This window comes from Microcaecilia unicolor, chromosome 9 (genome assembly GCF_901765095.1).
Source record: "Microcaecilia unicolor chromosome 9, aMicUni1.1, whole genome shotgun sequence".
Classification (NCBI taxonomy): Eukaryota; Metazoa; Chordata; class Amphibia; order Gymnophiona; family Siphonopidae; genus Microcaecilia; species Microcaecilia unicolor.
In genome coordinates, this window is record NC_044039.1 from 15,059,529 (window position 1) to 15,074,162 (window position 14,634).

A 14,634-nucleotide genomic window follows, 5' to 3' on the forward strand; every position below is an offset into this window, starting at 1 on the left:
GTGTTTCTTGAGAATTTCTCATCAATAAAAATGATTTAAACATAATGTAACTGAGTTCTTTGTAACTCACTGGAGCGCTAAATACTGAATCTGGGTTTAAGAAAGGTTTGGGCAAGTTCCTGGAGGAAAAGTCCATAGTCTGATATTGAGATGGACATGGGGGAAGCCACTGCTTGCTCTGGGATTGGTAGCATGAAATGGTGCTACTAATTGGGTTTCTGACCAGGATTGGCCACTGTTGGAAGCAGGATACTGGACTAGATGGACCATTGGTCTGACCCAGAATGGCTATTTTTTTCCCTTAATTAAAGTAGTACATACATGCAATTTATTACTAAGAATAATTTTAACATTTCATTGACTTGCTGCTATAAAATGCTTTTACATTACATTATCGTTGCGTTTCCAATAATATTATAATGCATTTATGTCAGCACAGCCTGCAGGAAATGTATAATCAATGTTACCATTTATAATAATTAGGCTGAAACAAGAGCAACATTTATTTCCTTTAATACCGTGCTGTGTTCATCAGTGTCAGTATTTCGTATACATACAATATAGTCGGTCTAATCATTATAATTAAAAGGACACAATTTCATGTATTATGAGCTTATTATTCCTACAGTGTCTTACCCTCTGGCATCATTGTGGTATGAGGAGGGAAGGGTATGAGTCATCCTGACAGCTCGAGGTGTTGAAGGAGGAGATGTTTCACATTTTATTGTAGCTTTATCCTCACGACCATCCTCTTCAACAACTGCAATCTGAGAAGAGCAGAAATTAAGGGTCAGATGTTAAAAAAAAAAAAAAAAACCACTTAACTCCTAAATTTAGGTTCTCAGGCTCCTACATAGAAGCTTAATTTAGGAGCAGTCTTACTAAACCAATTGGAAATGCATATTGCACTGAAGGTACATAAGTATTGCCATACTGGGAAAGACCAAAGGTCTATCAAGCCCAGCATCCTGTTTCTAACAGTGGCCAATCCAGGCCACAAATACCTGGTAAGATCCCCCAAAAAGTACAAAACATTTTATGCTGCTTATCCCAGAAATAGTGGATTTTCCCCAAGTTCAATTTAATAATGGTGTATGGACTTTTCCTTTAGGAAGCCATCCAAACCTTTTTAAAACTCTGCTAAGCTAACCGCCTTTACCACATTTTCTGGCAACGAATTCCAGAGTTGAATTACAAGTTGAGTGAACTTTCTCCGATTCATTTTAAATTTACTACTTTGTAGCTTCATTGCGTGCCCCCTAGTCCTAGTATTTTTGGAAAGAGTGAACAAGCGATTCACGTCTACCCATTCCACTCCACTCGCTATTTTATAGACCTCTATCATATCTCCCCTCAGCCGTCTCTTCTCCAAGCTGAAGAGCCCTAGATGCTTCAGCTTGCCCTCATAGGGAAGTCATCCCATCCCCTTTATCATTTTCGTCGCCCTTCTCTGCACCTTTTCTAATTCCACGAAATCTTTTTTGAGATGCGGTGACCAGAATTGAACACAATACTCGAGGTGCGGTCGCACCATGGAGCGATACAAAGGCATTGTAACATCTTCATTTTTGTTTTCCATTCCTTTAACATGTGTTGATATACGAATTAACCAGTGCATTTTGTCTAGCAAAAAAGGTGCCGGTACTCAAATGCCAGGACACCCTTCAGGGATGGAGTGATCATTGAGGGACCCACCCCACAATAGCCAGGCCCCCTGCAAACAGACACAGAATCTATGACAAGGCAGAATTTATATTTAGAACCTGAGCTCTTTCATTAAAATATGAGAACCATGGGTCAATTTTAGCAGACAGTGGAAAAGGTGCAGGTATTCAGTACCCCGAAGTAGCCCCTCAAAAAAAGCCCTGGAATTAACACTCTATGTCAGTTAAAGCTCATTAGAAAGTCTAAACATGCATTAAAACAGTTTCATTAAAACAAATGTGTATGATGAATAAATAAAAAAATGGTGGAAAATCGGGAAAAAGACCAAATGAACCAAAACAAACCTGTGTACATCCCTATTTCATGTACTTTATGGGTTACTATGTCCACAAGGTTAACTGATAAGAGTGCTAATGCTCAGTACTGCTTAGGTCTAAACCTCCTCGTCCCCTCCCCCAAAATGATTTCACATCCAAATATTATAACAGTCACTCGATGATGAAATCTGTCTGAATGCTCTGAAAAGCATAAAGCAAATCACCATTAAAAACGCAAATATATATTACCTTTCTTCGGTGTTTTCGCAAATCACTTGGCTATCAGCAGCGCAATGTTAGCGATAGAAAGGAAACGTAGCAGTCAGATTTCATGAATATATTTTAAATACACCATGCAGTATTTCATATACAACTTCTGTTTTAGGTTACTGGTGGTATGTTGCCTATTAACCTACTGTTTCAACTTAAATAATGCACATAACCCTCTGACTAATCTACTATTGAATTACATAGGAGGAAAAGACTTCAGATGCTTAAGCTTTCGTTGTTAATGCTCTGATTAACTTTATAGGGTTAATGCCTTCAATATCCCACATAGAACTATTTTGCTCATGCTGTGGATATCAGGCTAGCTCGTCACTAGTCAAAAACCTCCAAATTTAACGCTGCTAATTTTGGGTTTCTATCAGTGGCGTAGCTACGTGGGGCCTGAGGGGGCCGGGGCCCCCGCAGATTCACCCCAGGACCCCCCTCCCGGCGAACCCGCCCCCGCCGCCGCCTACCTTTACTTTTGCTGGCGGGGGATCCCACTCCCCGCCAGCCGACGTCTTCTCAGTCCTTCCTGCACTTCAATTTGTTTGCTGACGTCCTGCACGTAATTATACGTGCAGGACGTCAGACTCAGAGAACAGTTCTGTTCTCTGAGTCTGACGTACTGCACGTACAACGTGCAGGACGTCAGCAAACAAATTGAAGAGCGGGAAGCGACTAAGAAGAAGACGTCGGCTGGCGGGGAGTGGGATCCCCCGCCAGCAAAAGTAAAGGTAGGATGCAGCGGCGGCGGGTTCGCAGCGGGAGGGGGGGCGGCAATGTCGGCGGTGGGGGGGCGGCGCCGGGGGGAGGGCTAAAATGTGCCCCCTCCCCCCGGGCTCGGACCCCTCTCCCACGGAAGGCTGGCTACGCCCCTGGTTTCTATATTGTATTATATTCAAAAAGATTAGCAGCACTGCTTAAATAAGCATAAATATCAAAAAGCTAAAAGATTATAAACGAAATAAAATGTGAATTAGATTGGTAATATATAGTTTAATTGAATTAAAAAACAAACAAACAAGACACCCACCTACATTTGTTTTATAGCCCCTGGCGCAGCCCAGTTGGGCGAAACACGGCCAGTGTTGGGCTGATTTGAATATTTGGTTGTCATTAATAAAATAATTTTTTCTACTGATCTGCTTTTTTTTTTGTCCTTCCATCTTGGAGTTTGCAGATCGTTTGCCTTGCTGTTTTCTTGGACCGTTAAATGTGGCACATGAGATCAACTTTAGATGTACAAATCACAAAAACAGAAATAAAATTAAGTTCAAATTTAAGACCTGAAGTATAACTCACTCGAATTTCTCAAATCAAACCTCATCCACCAGGAGAAATTTCCTGAAAAGGAAGGTCTTTAGCAGCTTTCGAAATTTCACGTATTAGGAAACGCAGTGTGGGGCCCTTTTACTAAGCCGCACAAGCAGTGGTGTGCTGGAGCAGGCTCTCACAGGCTCTCGAGAGCAGTTTGTTAAGTTTTTAAGAATTTTGGGAGCCGGTTCTCCATGGCTATTTTAACAAATGGATCCCAAAATGTGGGCTTGGGCACCTCCTGAATTCTTTTTTACTTTGCTGGCGAGAGAGAGCCCCCTGTTAACAATTTACCAGCACACCCCTGCGCGCAAGCGTGTATGCGCATCCAACGCCTGCCAAAATGGAGTTCCCACATGGCTACCATGTGACCCTTACGGTAATTTCATTTTGGCGTGCATTTGCTACGCGCGCCCCCAATTTTTTTTTATTTCCTGGCACGGCGCATGCCAATTGGCATTTGGTGCGCACAGGTCATTACTGCCTGGTTACCGTGAGACTTTACCACTAGGTTAATGGCTGGCGGTAAAGTCTCAGACCCAAAATGGACACGCGGCAATTTTCATTTTACCACACGTCCATTTTCGGCAAAAATTAAAAAAAAAAAAAAGCATTTTTGCAGGTGCCCTGAAAAATGATTCTGCGTGCGCCCAAAACACGTCTACCCTACCGCAGGCCATTTTTCAGTGCAGCTTAGTAAAACGACCCCTGTATTAGCAGGAATGCCTATCTAATGGCTGGCTGAAATTGACTAACCAGTGTCATGACCCCCATCCGGTCCATTTCCCTGGCAGGACTGCGAGGTGTGAGTTTAGGGGTGGAATGTCCGCTTGGCGGAGAGGAGCTTGCTAGCGAGGAAGCTGTAACCGAAGCAGTAATGGAAGTACCCGGGTGGACTCTGGCAAGGTTCAATCCTTCTAGGCTCACGCTGGCCACTCTGCTTTCTATTTCTTCAGCTCGCAGCTCTGTCGATTCCTTTTCTTCTTGAATTAACCTAAAAGAAAAAAAAAACTAAGTTAAAATGTCTGTCAAATGTTAACCCTACAGTAGAAAATGTATTTAATATTCATCATGTAATGATCTCAGAAATGAGACTAAAATGTTTCCTACACCTATTTCCAGGGCCGCCGAGAGGGGGGGACAGGGGGGACAAAAGTCCCCGGGCCCGGGCCTCCGGGGGGGGGCCCGGCGCTGCTGCAGTCAGGCCCGCCCGCCCTTCCGTCGCTCCCACAACTAACCTTAAGCCTTCCGTCGCTCCCACAACTAACCTTAAGCGCCTTCATCTTCGCAGCAAGCAGCAGCAGGGCAGGCCACTCCTTCCTTCCGTGTCCCGCCCTCGCCTGACGTAATGTCCGCGAGGGCGGGGCAGGGAAGGAAGGAGAGGTCTGCCCTGCTGCTGCTTGCTGCGAAGATGAAGGCGCTTCAGGTTAGATCAGGGGGCCCGGCACTGGCAGTGGGTGGAGGGGGGCCCGGCGACCTCGGATGGGGAGGTCGCAACGCGACCTCAAGTGGGGGGGGGCCCGGCCCCGGCTCTCGGCGGCCCTGCCTATTTCAACTACATTCATTTAATCGCGTTAAACATTTAATTAGAATGAAATTCCAGTGATCCTTAGGTGTCTTGGGAGGATCAACCACTTTTCTTCCTCTGTTTCTTCCACCATTCCCATGCATACCTCTAGCAATAACTGCCATGATTGAAAGGAGGAGAACATAGTAACATAGTAGATGATGGCAGAAAAAGACCTGCACGGTCCATCCAGTCTGCCCAACAAGATAAACTCAAATAGTTCTAAACATTATGCAATATCTCCCAATTCTAGAAAAGTCGCCAAAATTGCGTGCGGAAATTTGGGCATGTGTGCAGTTTGCGTGTGCAATTTAATTGGATAACAAGGTAATTAGCATCAATAATTGGCTTTTTAATAGAGACGATTAGAATTAGATTTAATTGGAATTTACACGTGTACATTTTGGAATGGAATCCACACCTAAATTTTATGCGCAATCTGAATGAGGGCACAGAAATGGGAGGGAGGGAGGGTCATGGGTGGAACAGAGGCGTTCTTAAAATTAGCGTGCATTGTTATAGGAGTAATGGAGCTACATGCTTAATGTAATGGCCACGTCTAAAGTTGGGCACGATTCCCAGGCGTAAATGCTAGTCTATAAACCCTGCCTAACTTTAAGCATGGCTTATACAATAGAGCTTTTTTGATGCCTTATATAGAATTCACCCCATTTGGGGATTTTATTGTTAACTTTCTATAGTTGATTATCTAACTTATGTTATAATTCACTCTATTACTCAGGAACTTCAATGGAATACCACATTATATTCTACTTTACCATTTATGCGCCTTAATGCACTACCACTTGTAATTCTCTACCCGGAAATGGCGATCGCCATTACGGCATAATGTAAGCCACATTGAGCCTGCAAATTGGTGGGGAAATGTGGGATACTAGATTTACACCTGTCTTTTAGATTGTAAGCTTCTTGAGCAGGGACTGTCCTTCCTTGTTAAATTGTACAGCGCTGCGTAACCCTAGTAGCGCTTTAGAAATGTCAAGTAGTAGTAGTAGTATTACATATAGCAGTGATTTAACAAGAGCTGAGATTGTGATGTCATAATGCCTCATTCCACCAATGCCTAAGAGCCAGCCTCATCAGTGATGTCACAATGGCTTGACTGTCCTATATTTGTCTCACTCTTATCTATTAGATTGTAAGCTCCTTCGAGCAGGGACTGTCTTCTTTGTTAAACTGTACAGCGCTGCGTAACCCTAGTAGCGCTATAGAAATGTCAAGTAGTAGTAGTAGTATTACATATAGCAGTGATTTAACCAGAGCTGAGATTGTGATGTCATAATGCCTCATTCCACCAATGCCTAAGAGCCAACCTCATCAGTGATGTCACAATGGCTTGATTGTCCTATATTTGTCTCACTCTTATCTATTAGATTGTAAGCTTCTTGAGCAGGGACTGTCCTTCCATGTTAAATTGTACAGCGCTGCGTAACCCTAGAAGCGCTTTAGAAATGTTAAGTAGTAGGGATACAAATGCAACAAATGATAATAATAAAGTACAACACAATGCAGACATCATACCCATTATCATCATAGAGAGACTGAGGGTGCTAGATTTATACCTGCTGAAACCTGGTGAAAATGCAGGCACCCAAGCTGGGCACGGAGACCCAATATTGTGTAACATGTGCAAGTTTTTGCAGCACCCCCTACACTCTCATGCCCCTCCCACGGTCACATTCCCTTTTGAGTTGCACTTGATCTGGACACCATGCGCTCTAATGCTGCTACTACTACTAATCATTTCTAAAGCGCTACTAGACGTACGCAGCGCTGTACACTTGAATATGAAGAGACAGTCCCTGCTCGACAGAGCTTACAATCTACTTAGGACAGACAAACAGGACAAACAAGAGATAAGGGAATATTAAAGTGAGGATGATAAAATAAGGGTTCAGAACAAGTGAGTAAGGGTTAGGAGTTAAAAGCTGCATCAAAAAGGTGGGCTTTTAGATTAGATTTGAAGACGGCCAGAGATGGAGTTTGACGTACCGGCTCAGGAAGTCTATTCCAGGCATATGGTGCAGCAAGATAAATGGAACGGAGTCTGGAGTTAGCAGTGGAGGAGAAGGGTGCAGATAAGAGAGATTTACCCAGTGAACGGAGTTCCCGGGGAGGAATGTAGGGAGAGATGAGAGTGGAGAGGTACTGAGGAGCTGCAGAGTGAATGCACTTATAGGTCAATAAGAGGAGTTTGAACTGTATGTGGAAGTGGATAGGAAGCCAGTGAAGTGACTTGAGGAGAACAGCAGACAGCAAGACGGGGGGGCGATTAATGCCAATAATTAGGTGTTTCACATAGAGCTGGACAAAATTTCTTAGAGCAGTACGGGGATTAACACACGTCCACGTCTTCAAAACCCGTTCCAGGCACAAATACATTTTTAGTGCAGTTTAGCCTATTGTGAAGGATCTTCAGAATTCCTCCATCGTCATTGATCCTTTAGTCTGTGTTTTTTGTATGTAATATTATTTTTTTTTCTTTTATAAACATCCCTTATTCAGAAATTTCATGCTTCATTTCATGACTTCGTCAGGGAAGAGGTGGGTTTTTTTTTATTTGTACCCTGCGCTTTCCCACTCATGGCAGGCTCAATGCGGCTTACATGGGGCAATGGAGGGTTAAGTGACTTGCCCAAAGTCACAAGGAGCTGCCTGTGCCTGAAGTGGGAATCAAACTCAGTTCCTCAGTTCCCCAGGACCAAAGTCCACCACCCTAACCACTAGGCCACTCCTCCACTGTTGCTACTATTTGAGATTCTACATGGAATGTTGCTATTCCAACATTCCATGTAGAAGTCGGCCTTTGCAGATCACCAATGTGGCCGCGCAGGCTTCTGCTTCTGTGAGTCTGACGTACGTGCAGGACGTCAGACTCACAGAAACAGAAGCCTGCGCAGCCTTCTACATGGAATGTTGCTAGTGGAATTTTTGGCCTGCACCTCCATATTAGAAATAACTTATGTAATTACCCCCCTTTGGTCACTAGAGACCCCAATCACTGTTTGATCATCTCTCTCCCTACTAGAACCTTCTGTATTGGTCTTAAGCATGTTTGAAGTCAGAGATTCTAGATGGTACCTTATTTCTTTGTTGATAGCGTCCAGCTGTTCTTGAAGCATCATTGCCAGGGTCTGAGCATCTGAATGTCCACTTGGTGAGAGAAGGTCCATAGAGCTGAACAGAGTCTCTCTATCATCATCATCAATATCGGACATTTCAGTGTCGCTTTCAAAAGTATGACTGCTCATGACTGCTAACTGTTGAGTTCGATTCCATTCATGGTCCCCCAGAGATTTTACCTATACAATAAAATGGAAAATAATGTGTACTTTTATCTGACATCCCTCAGTATCTCCAAAAACAGCTCACCACAACAAACTTGATTTTCAATTCTTCTTTCAGGAGTTCATAGAACTAAAAGTATAAACATTTATCTCATATACAATTTTAAAAAACTGGCTAGAAGCAGCCCTGTTACCAAGCACAGACCTTGTTGTTCTCCTCCAGGTGAGGATACTGTCTCAATAGTAACATAGTAAATGACGGAAGATAAAGACCTGAAAGGTCCATTCAGTCTGCCCAACAAGATAAACTCATCTTACATGGTATGTGATACTTTATATGTATACCAGAGTTTGATTTGTCTTTGCCATTCTCAGGGCACAGACCGGAGAAGTCTGCCCAGCACTCTTGTACTAAGTTTTGAAGCTAACGTCGAAGCCCCTAAAATTTACACTCCAGACCACCCATATCTATTCAGTCACGATCAGGGCGTAGACCGTAGAAGTCTGCCCAGCACTGGTTTTGCTTCCCAATTACCGGCGTTGACACCCAATCTCCGCTAAGATTCCATAGATCCGTTCCTTCTAAACAGGATTCCTCTATGTATTTTGTCATCTGTCTTCTCATGATTAAAATGATTGACCGGCATTGAATACCCGGGGGGGGGGGGGGGGGGGGGGTTGCCAGCGCTAACTTAAAATCGGCTAAGCAAATATTCAGCGCTGGCTGGTTAAGTTAATAGAGGACAAAGATAGGACTGTTATTTATGTGGTCCGATTAGACCGCTAAACTTAGTCAGTCAGTGCTGAATAATGCCGGTTATCGTGTGATATAGCTGGTTAACTTTTCAGCGCTGACCATGAATATTCAGCAGAGATAACCAGTTACCTCTTGTTCAATTTTCCCAGTTAGGCCAAAAAACACTAGTTAACCGGTCAGTGGCCATTTCTGGGTGGTTAAACAGCTTTGAATTTTGGGAGGAAAATATCTAACCTTTGGATCTTCTCTTCGAACTCCCATGCGACCTCGTCTAGGCCTTCGTATTACTTTGGTTGACCGGTAATCCGACTGGCTATCAACCAGAGAACCTACTGAATACCTCAGTTCTGCAGACGTGTCCAGATGGGGTCTACAAGAGAAGGACTTGGCACTTTAAATAATTAGTGTTGAAAGAAAAATTTTAGCATATAATTCATTTCTCTGTAAATTTGTTTATTGGCTTCAATCATTTTGTTTTTCACTGGATTTTTGTTTATACAATTTTAAAAAATGGCAGTCAGCACAGGACATCAATAAGACAATTCTACCATCGAGATTCAGCATTAAATTTACATTAACGTTCTGATGTGACCACACCATTCGCAATACTTATGATAGATTCACCCAGTGAAGTTTTTCTAGCGAAAAGGGTGCCGGTACTCAAATGCCAGGCCACCCTTCAGGGGTGGGGTGATCATTGAGGGACCTACCCCACCTTAGCCAGGCCTCCTGCAACCAGTCACAGAAATCTATGAAAAGGCAGAATTGATGTGTAGAGCCTGAGCCCTTTCGTTAAAACTTGGGGACCATGGGTCAATTTTAGCAGACAATGGAAAAGGTGCCGGTACTCAGTACCCCCAAGTACCCCCTCAAAAAAAGCCCTGGATTCACCTAAGGCACTAGCACATGTTAAAAGGTAAAATCGTGCAATATTCGCCTTTCATTCGCGTTCTTTTAGCACAGTGCAGGTTAAGTAATAACCTAACATCCAAAAATAGTTTTTTTCACTAAGGATAACAGAGCATAAAAGAAAACACTGGCAGGGGGGGCATTTTATTACAGGGCAGTATGGGGGTCTTTTTCTAAAGGTTAGCTCAAGTTATTTGCAGCAGGGCACACAGGAATAAAACGGGGCCCTGCTGCAGATAACTCGAGCTAATCTTTAGTAAAAGACCCCCTAAGCCCTTAACATTTGGTTAGCTTGTGAGAACAGGCTACTGCAAACACATTAAAGTATTTTGAGGTATTTTGCTGTTTATTTATTTGGATTTTGCTGACACCCTTTTCAGTAGTAGCTCAAGGTGAGTTACATTCAGGTACTCTGGATATTTCTCTGTCCCAGGAGGGCTCACAATCTAAGGCCTTCATGACCAAAAGCAAACTCCGGCGCTAGAGGCTGTTAACGCCATACTAGCACCGGAGTTTGCAGCCGACCCATGATCAGAGCCTTCGAGCGCCTGAAACAACGCACTCGAGGGCTCTTAGCGCAAGTAGCATGCAAATGCATGCTAATCAGCCCTTAACACATTCATCCCCAATGATCAGTGTCCAGCGCTCTGAGCTGGCGTTAGACTTTGCGGATCATTGGGGAGGAATGGTGAGCCCTGTCCAGCATGCAGTTGCATGCTGGCAGGCCCCCGTTCCCCCCCAAAGCGAACGCGAACAGGGGGCTAGAGATCCCCCCAAACCCCCAGAAAATGTTGTTGCCGTCGCCGGCCAAACGCTCTCCCACCCTCCCACCCAGCGACGGGGGGGGGGGGGGGGGGAGGGCTGGAGGTCCGGTGGAGCTCCGGTCCCCCCGACGATCCCACCCCTTCCATGTTCAAGGAGGGCTGGAGATCTGGAGGGAGGCAGGGCAGGGCAGGGGCTTCCCCCCCCAAACTCCCACAAAATGTCGTGGCCCAGATGATCCAAAGCCCCCAGCGGGGTGGGGGGTGCTCTAACCACAAGACCACTCCTCCACTCCCATGTTAGCATGCAATGACCCATGCATTATTTTTTTTAAATGTACTTGTTTTTAGAGAGGGTGCGTCATTGGTGGAGAGCGGGCATTCCCGCATTATCCAGCTAGCCGTAACTGGGTAATGCAAGGTTAACACGGGGGTACCTAGCACCTCCTAAATGCTCCCATGTTAACTGTATAGAGGTGCCACATGCAAATGACAACAGGACCTGCATTAAATTTTGTTTTAAAAAATCTCCCATAAGCATCACATTAATTCTGGACTTAGCGCATGGGAAAGTCCCACATTACTAAGGCGCACTGAAAAATGCCTGTGATGGTATAGGCACATGTATTGAACGCACGCAGGGCCATTTTTCAGAGCGCCTCCAAAACAGGCCTTTTTTTTTTTTGCCCGAAATGGACATGTGGCAAAATAAAAATCAGTGCACGTCCATTTTGGGCCTGAGACCTTACCACCACCCACTGACTTAGTGGTAAGGTCTCGTGCGTTAGCCTGAAAACCCTGACAGGCTAAGTGTGCTCCGAGGACTGGACTGAAAACCTCTGGTCATAGACAGAAAAAAATCACATCACACAGGACAATCTTCAGGGTATACTTCAGTATTATTTCTGCCTGCCAAACAGGAATAATCAAATCTTTTCAGAAAAAAAATAATTATTACTTCCTCACAACAGGGTGACCAATAAATAGATAACCTTGCAATTGGCTTAGCAGTCAAATCCTTCACATTCCTGAAGTGTTCATGAGAATAATTTAAAGAGTCTTACATCTTACAAGTAAAATAGACTGACATAAGGAACGGTAACCTCTTCAACTGTAGATGAAGGTCCCTTAATCTTCACTCAACAGTTCTCCTTCCCCTTGTCTCTACTTGTCTGGTTTGCCTTTTCACAGATAACAACTTTTGCAGAATACCATGGGACTTATCTAGATCCTCCATGAATCATAATTCATTTACTGGTGCTACATGGTCTAAAGAAAATCTTAACAATAAATCCCATGAGTCAATCAAAGATACAACACCTTCGTAATTTGATTTCACCTGTTGCTGTTGCCAATGGGAATTCAATTGTGATGAATCTACAAGCTCCAGAGACACTCAACATACTGGAAAAAAAGTCTTATTAGCGTCTTTGCAAACTCAAAGTAAGAAATGGTCATAACCAAGGAATAAACTATAGATCTGCATAACCTATACTTAATACTCAAAAATAAACAAAAGGTTCAACGTGTGGCCAATCTCACAGCTTATTTATACGTGTATTTAGCCTGCTCTATCGATAACGCCCAGAATGGGTTACAAATATACATTCATAGTCGTACATAGGGGCCCTTTTACTAAGCCGTGTAGGCGTCTACTCGCACCCAATGTGTGTCAATTTGGAGTTACCACCTGGCTACCATGTGGCCCTTGCGGTAATTTCATTTGATGCGTGTCTGCTACGTGTGCCGGAAAATCATTTTTATTTTCTGGCGCGCAGCAGAAACCGGGTGGTAATCATCATTCTATGTGCGGAGATGATTACTACACGGCTAACACGTGAGACCTTGCTGCCAAGTCAATGGCCGGTGGTAAGGTCTCCGACCCAAAATGGACGTGCACCAATTTTTATTTTGCCGCACGTCCATTTTCGGCAAAAATTTTAAAAAGGGCCTTTTTTTACAGGCCCACTGAAAAATGGATCTGTGCATGTCCAAAACACGCGCCTACACAAGCACAGCCCATTTTCGGCACACCTTACTTAAAGGACCCCATAATTAATGTTTGTAGGTACGGTCAACAATAAAGATACTTTCAGTTCTCCAGAAGACAGTGACTTCCATTCTTCAAAATTCAATAGGACATCCCCATTATTATCTAAATTACATTGGCTACCAATCAAAGCCAGAATCATCTTTAACACATACGTTCATCTACAAAATTATCTATGGCCTGAGCCCAGATTATATGATGAAGCTGATATATTTTTCTGCCTTCAGTATGTCTACAAGATCAAGAAACTTATCTCGTACTACATTTTCCTAGTTATAAAAACATCAGCTAGAAGTCCAAATTGAACAGAGATTTCTCACATACAGGTTCAAAATGATGGAGCACCATCCCGCGCTACAAAAATGTTATTTTTGTAGCACCAGTGTTTACCTGGCAGTAATCGGCTGGGTTAGCGTGGGAGCCCTTACTGCCACCTCGATGAGTGGCAGTAAGTTCTCTCTCTCACCCCCCCCCCCCCCGAAATGGCTGTGTGCGAAGTGCTTCACTTGCCACGGACATTACTTAAAACCCCAGTCTTCCACCCACTGCAGTAAAAGGGGGCCTCAGCGCCCACCAAAAACACTCGCTGATGCCAGACAAGGCCCCTTTTGCCGTAGCTTAGTAAAATGACCCCTGTATTCCCCCCCCCCCCAGGTGCAGCGTCCCCCCCCCGGTGTATCACCGTCCACCCCTGGTGCATCACCTCCAAGCCCCTCCTCAGGTGCATTCTTCTTACCTGCTAGGGTGCTGGGAGCAGCTGCACGGCTGTCAGCTCCGCAGGTTCCCTGCTCCCTCTGCTCCAGAAAGGGAAGTAACAGCAGAGGAAGCAGGGAACCGGCGGAGCCGACAGCCGTGCGGCTGCTCCCTGCACCCCCCCCCCCCCCCCCGCAGCATGCACCCGGGGCAGACCGTCCCTACCACCCCACCTTCGGTACGCCACTGAGCTTGCATGAAGATATACAGCGTGGGATGAAGTGGGTTGACGTAGGAGAGATGGTAGGGCCATGGGCATAAGCGTGTTCAGTACAGAGCTGATTAATCATGTATTGGTCTTTGGGAATACGAAGGGTTTTAGCCTCTTCCTATTATAGAATCCAGGGGTAAGTGCATTTACCAGCGGACATATATATTCAGCATGTTAAATTATGTGATAATACTACACATATTAAAAAAACAAACCAAAAAACAGAAATATGTGGACCTGCAATTCTTCCAGATCACAGATATGTCAGTGTATTGTAGCCAATGGCCGAGTTTATTACTTCCCCCTCTGTTTTCAGGAGAATGCAAACGTTACTTTCTCCATTAACCTCTCATCACAGAATCCCATATAGAATCTGTTTTCCTAACAGGACAGTAATTTACTAGAATTACCTGGACAGCGTGGGCTCAATTAAGGAGCCGGTTCTCATCTTCAGCTGCTCGAGTTCGGCCCGTAATTTTTCAATTTCTTCTGCCAGCCTTTCCTGAAAATGGAACATCCTTCAGATATCTGTACACCACAAATTGTTGGGGAACAAAAGGAGTATGAAGGGAAGGGCGCCAGAGAAAACCTGAAGCAGTATCTGTGCAGGAGCAAAACCGTGATTTTGTTGCCCATTCGGGCTCTGGATGCATGTATAAAAAGCATCCTGCCACGCTGCAGTATTTTATAATATCTCTGTGAATGTGGCCCTTGACCCCCTGCCGACAACCCTTTCGACCCCCCCCCCCCCG

General features: G+C 44.4%; 1 protein-coding gene across 1 annotated transcript in view; it reads right to left on the bottom strand.

The window, feature by feature from the left end:
- The window catches only part of PPFIA2 (PTPRF interacting protein alpha 2), a 342,348-nt gene that overhangs the window by 50,501 nt on the left and 277,213 nt on the right, over nt 1–14,634 (bottom strand). Inside the window, 6 exon segments of the mRNA XM_030214146.1 lie at nt 637–767; nt 2,232–2,261; nt 4,323–4,560; nt 8,236–8,456; nt 9,433–9,568; nt 14,293–14,384. Coding sequence (XP_030070006.1) covers nt 637–767; nt 2,232–2,261; nt 4,323–4,560; nt 8,236–8,456; nt 9,433–9,568; nt 14,293–14,384 — 848 coding nt within the window.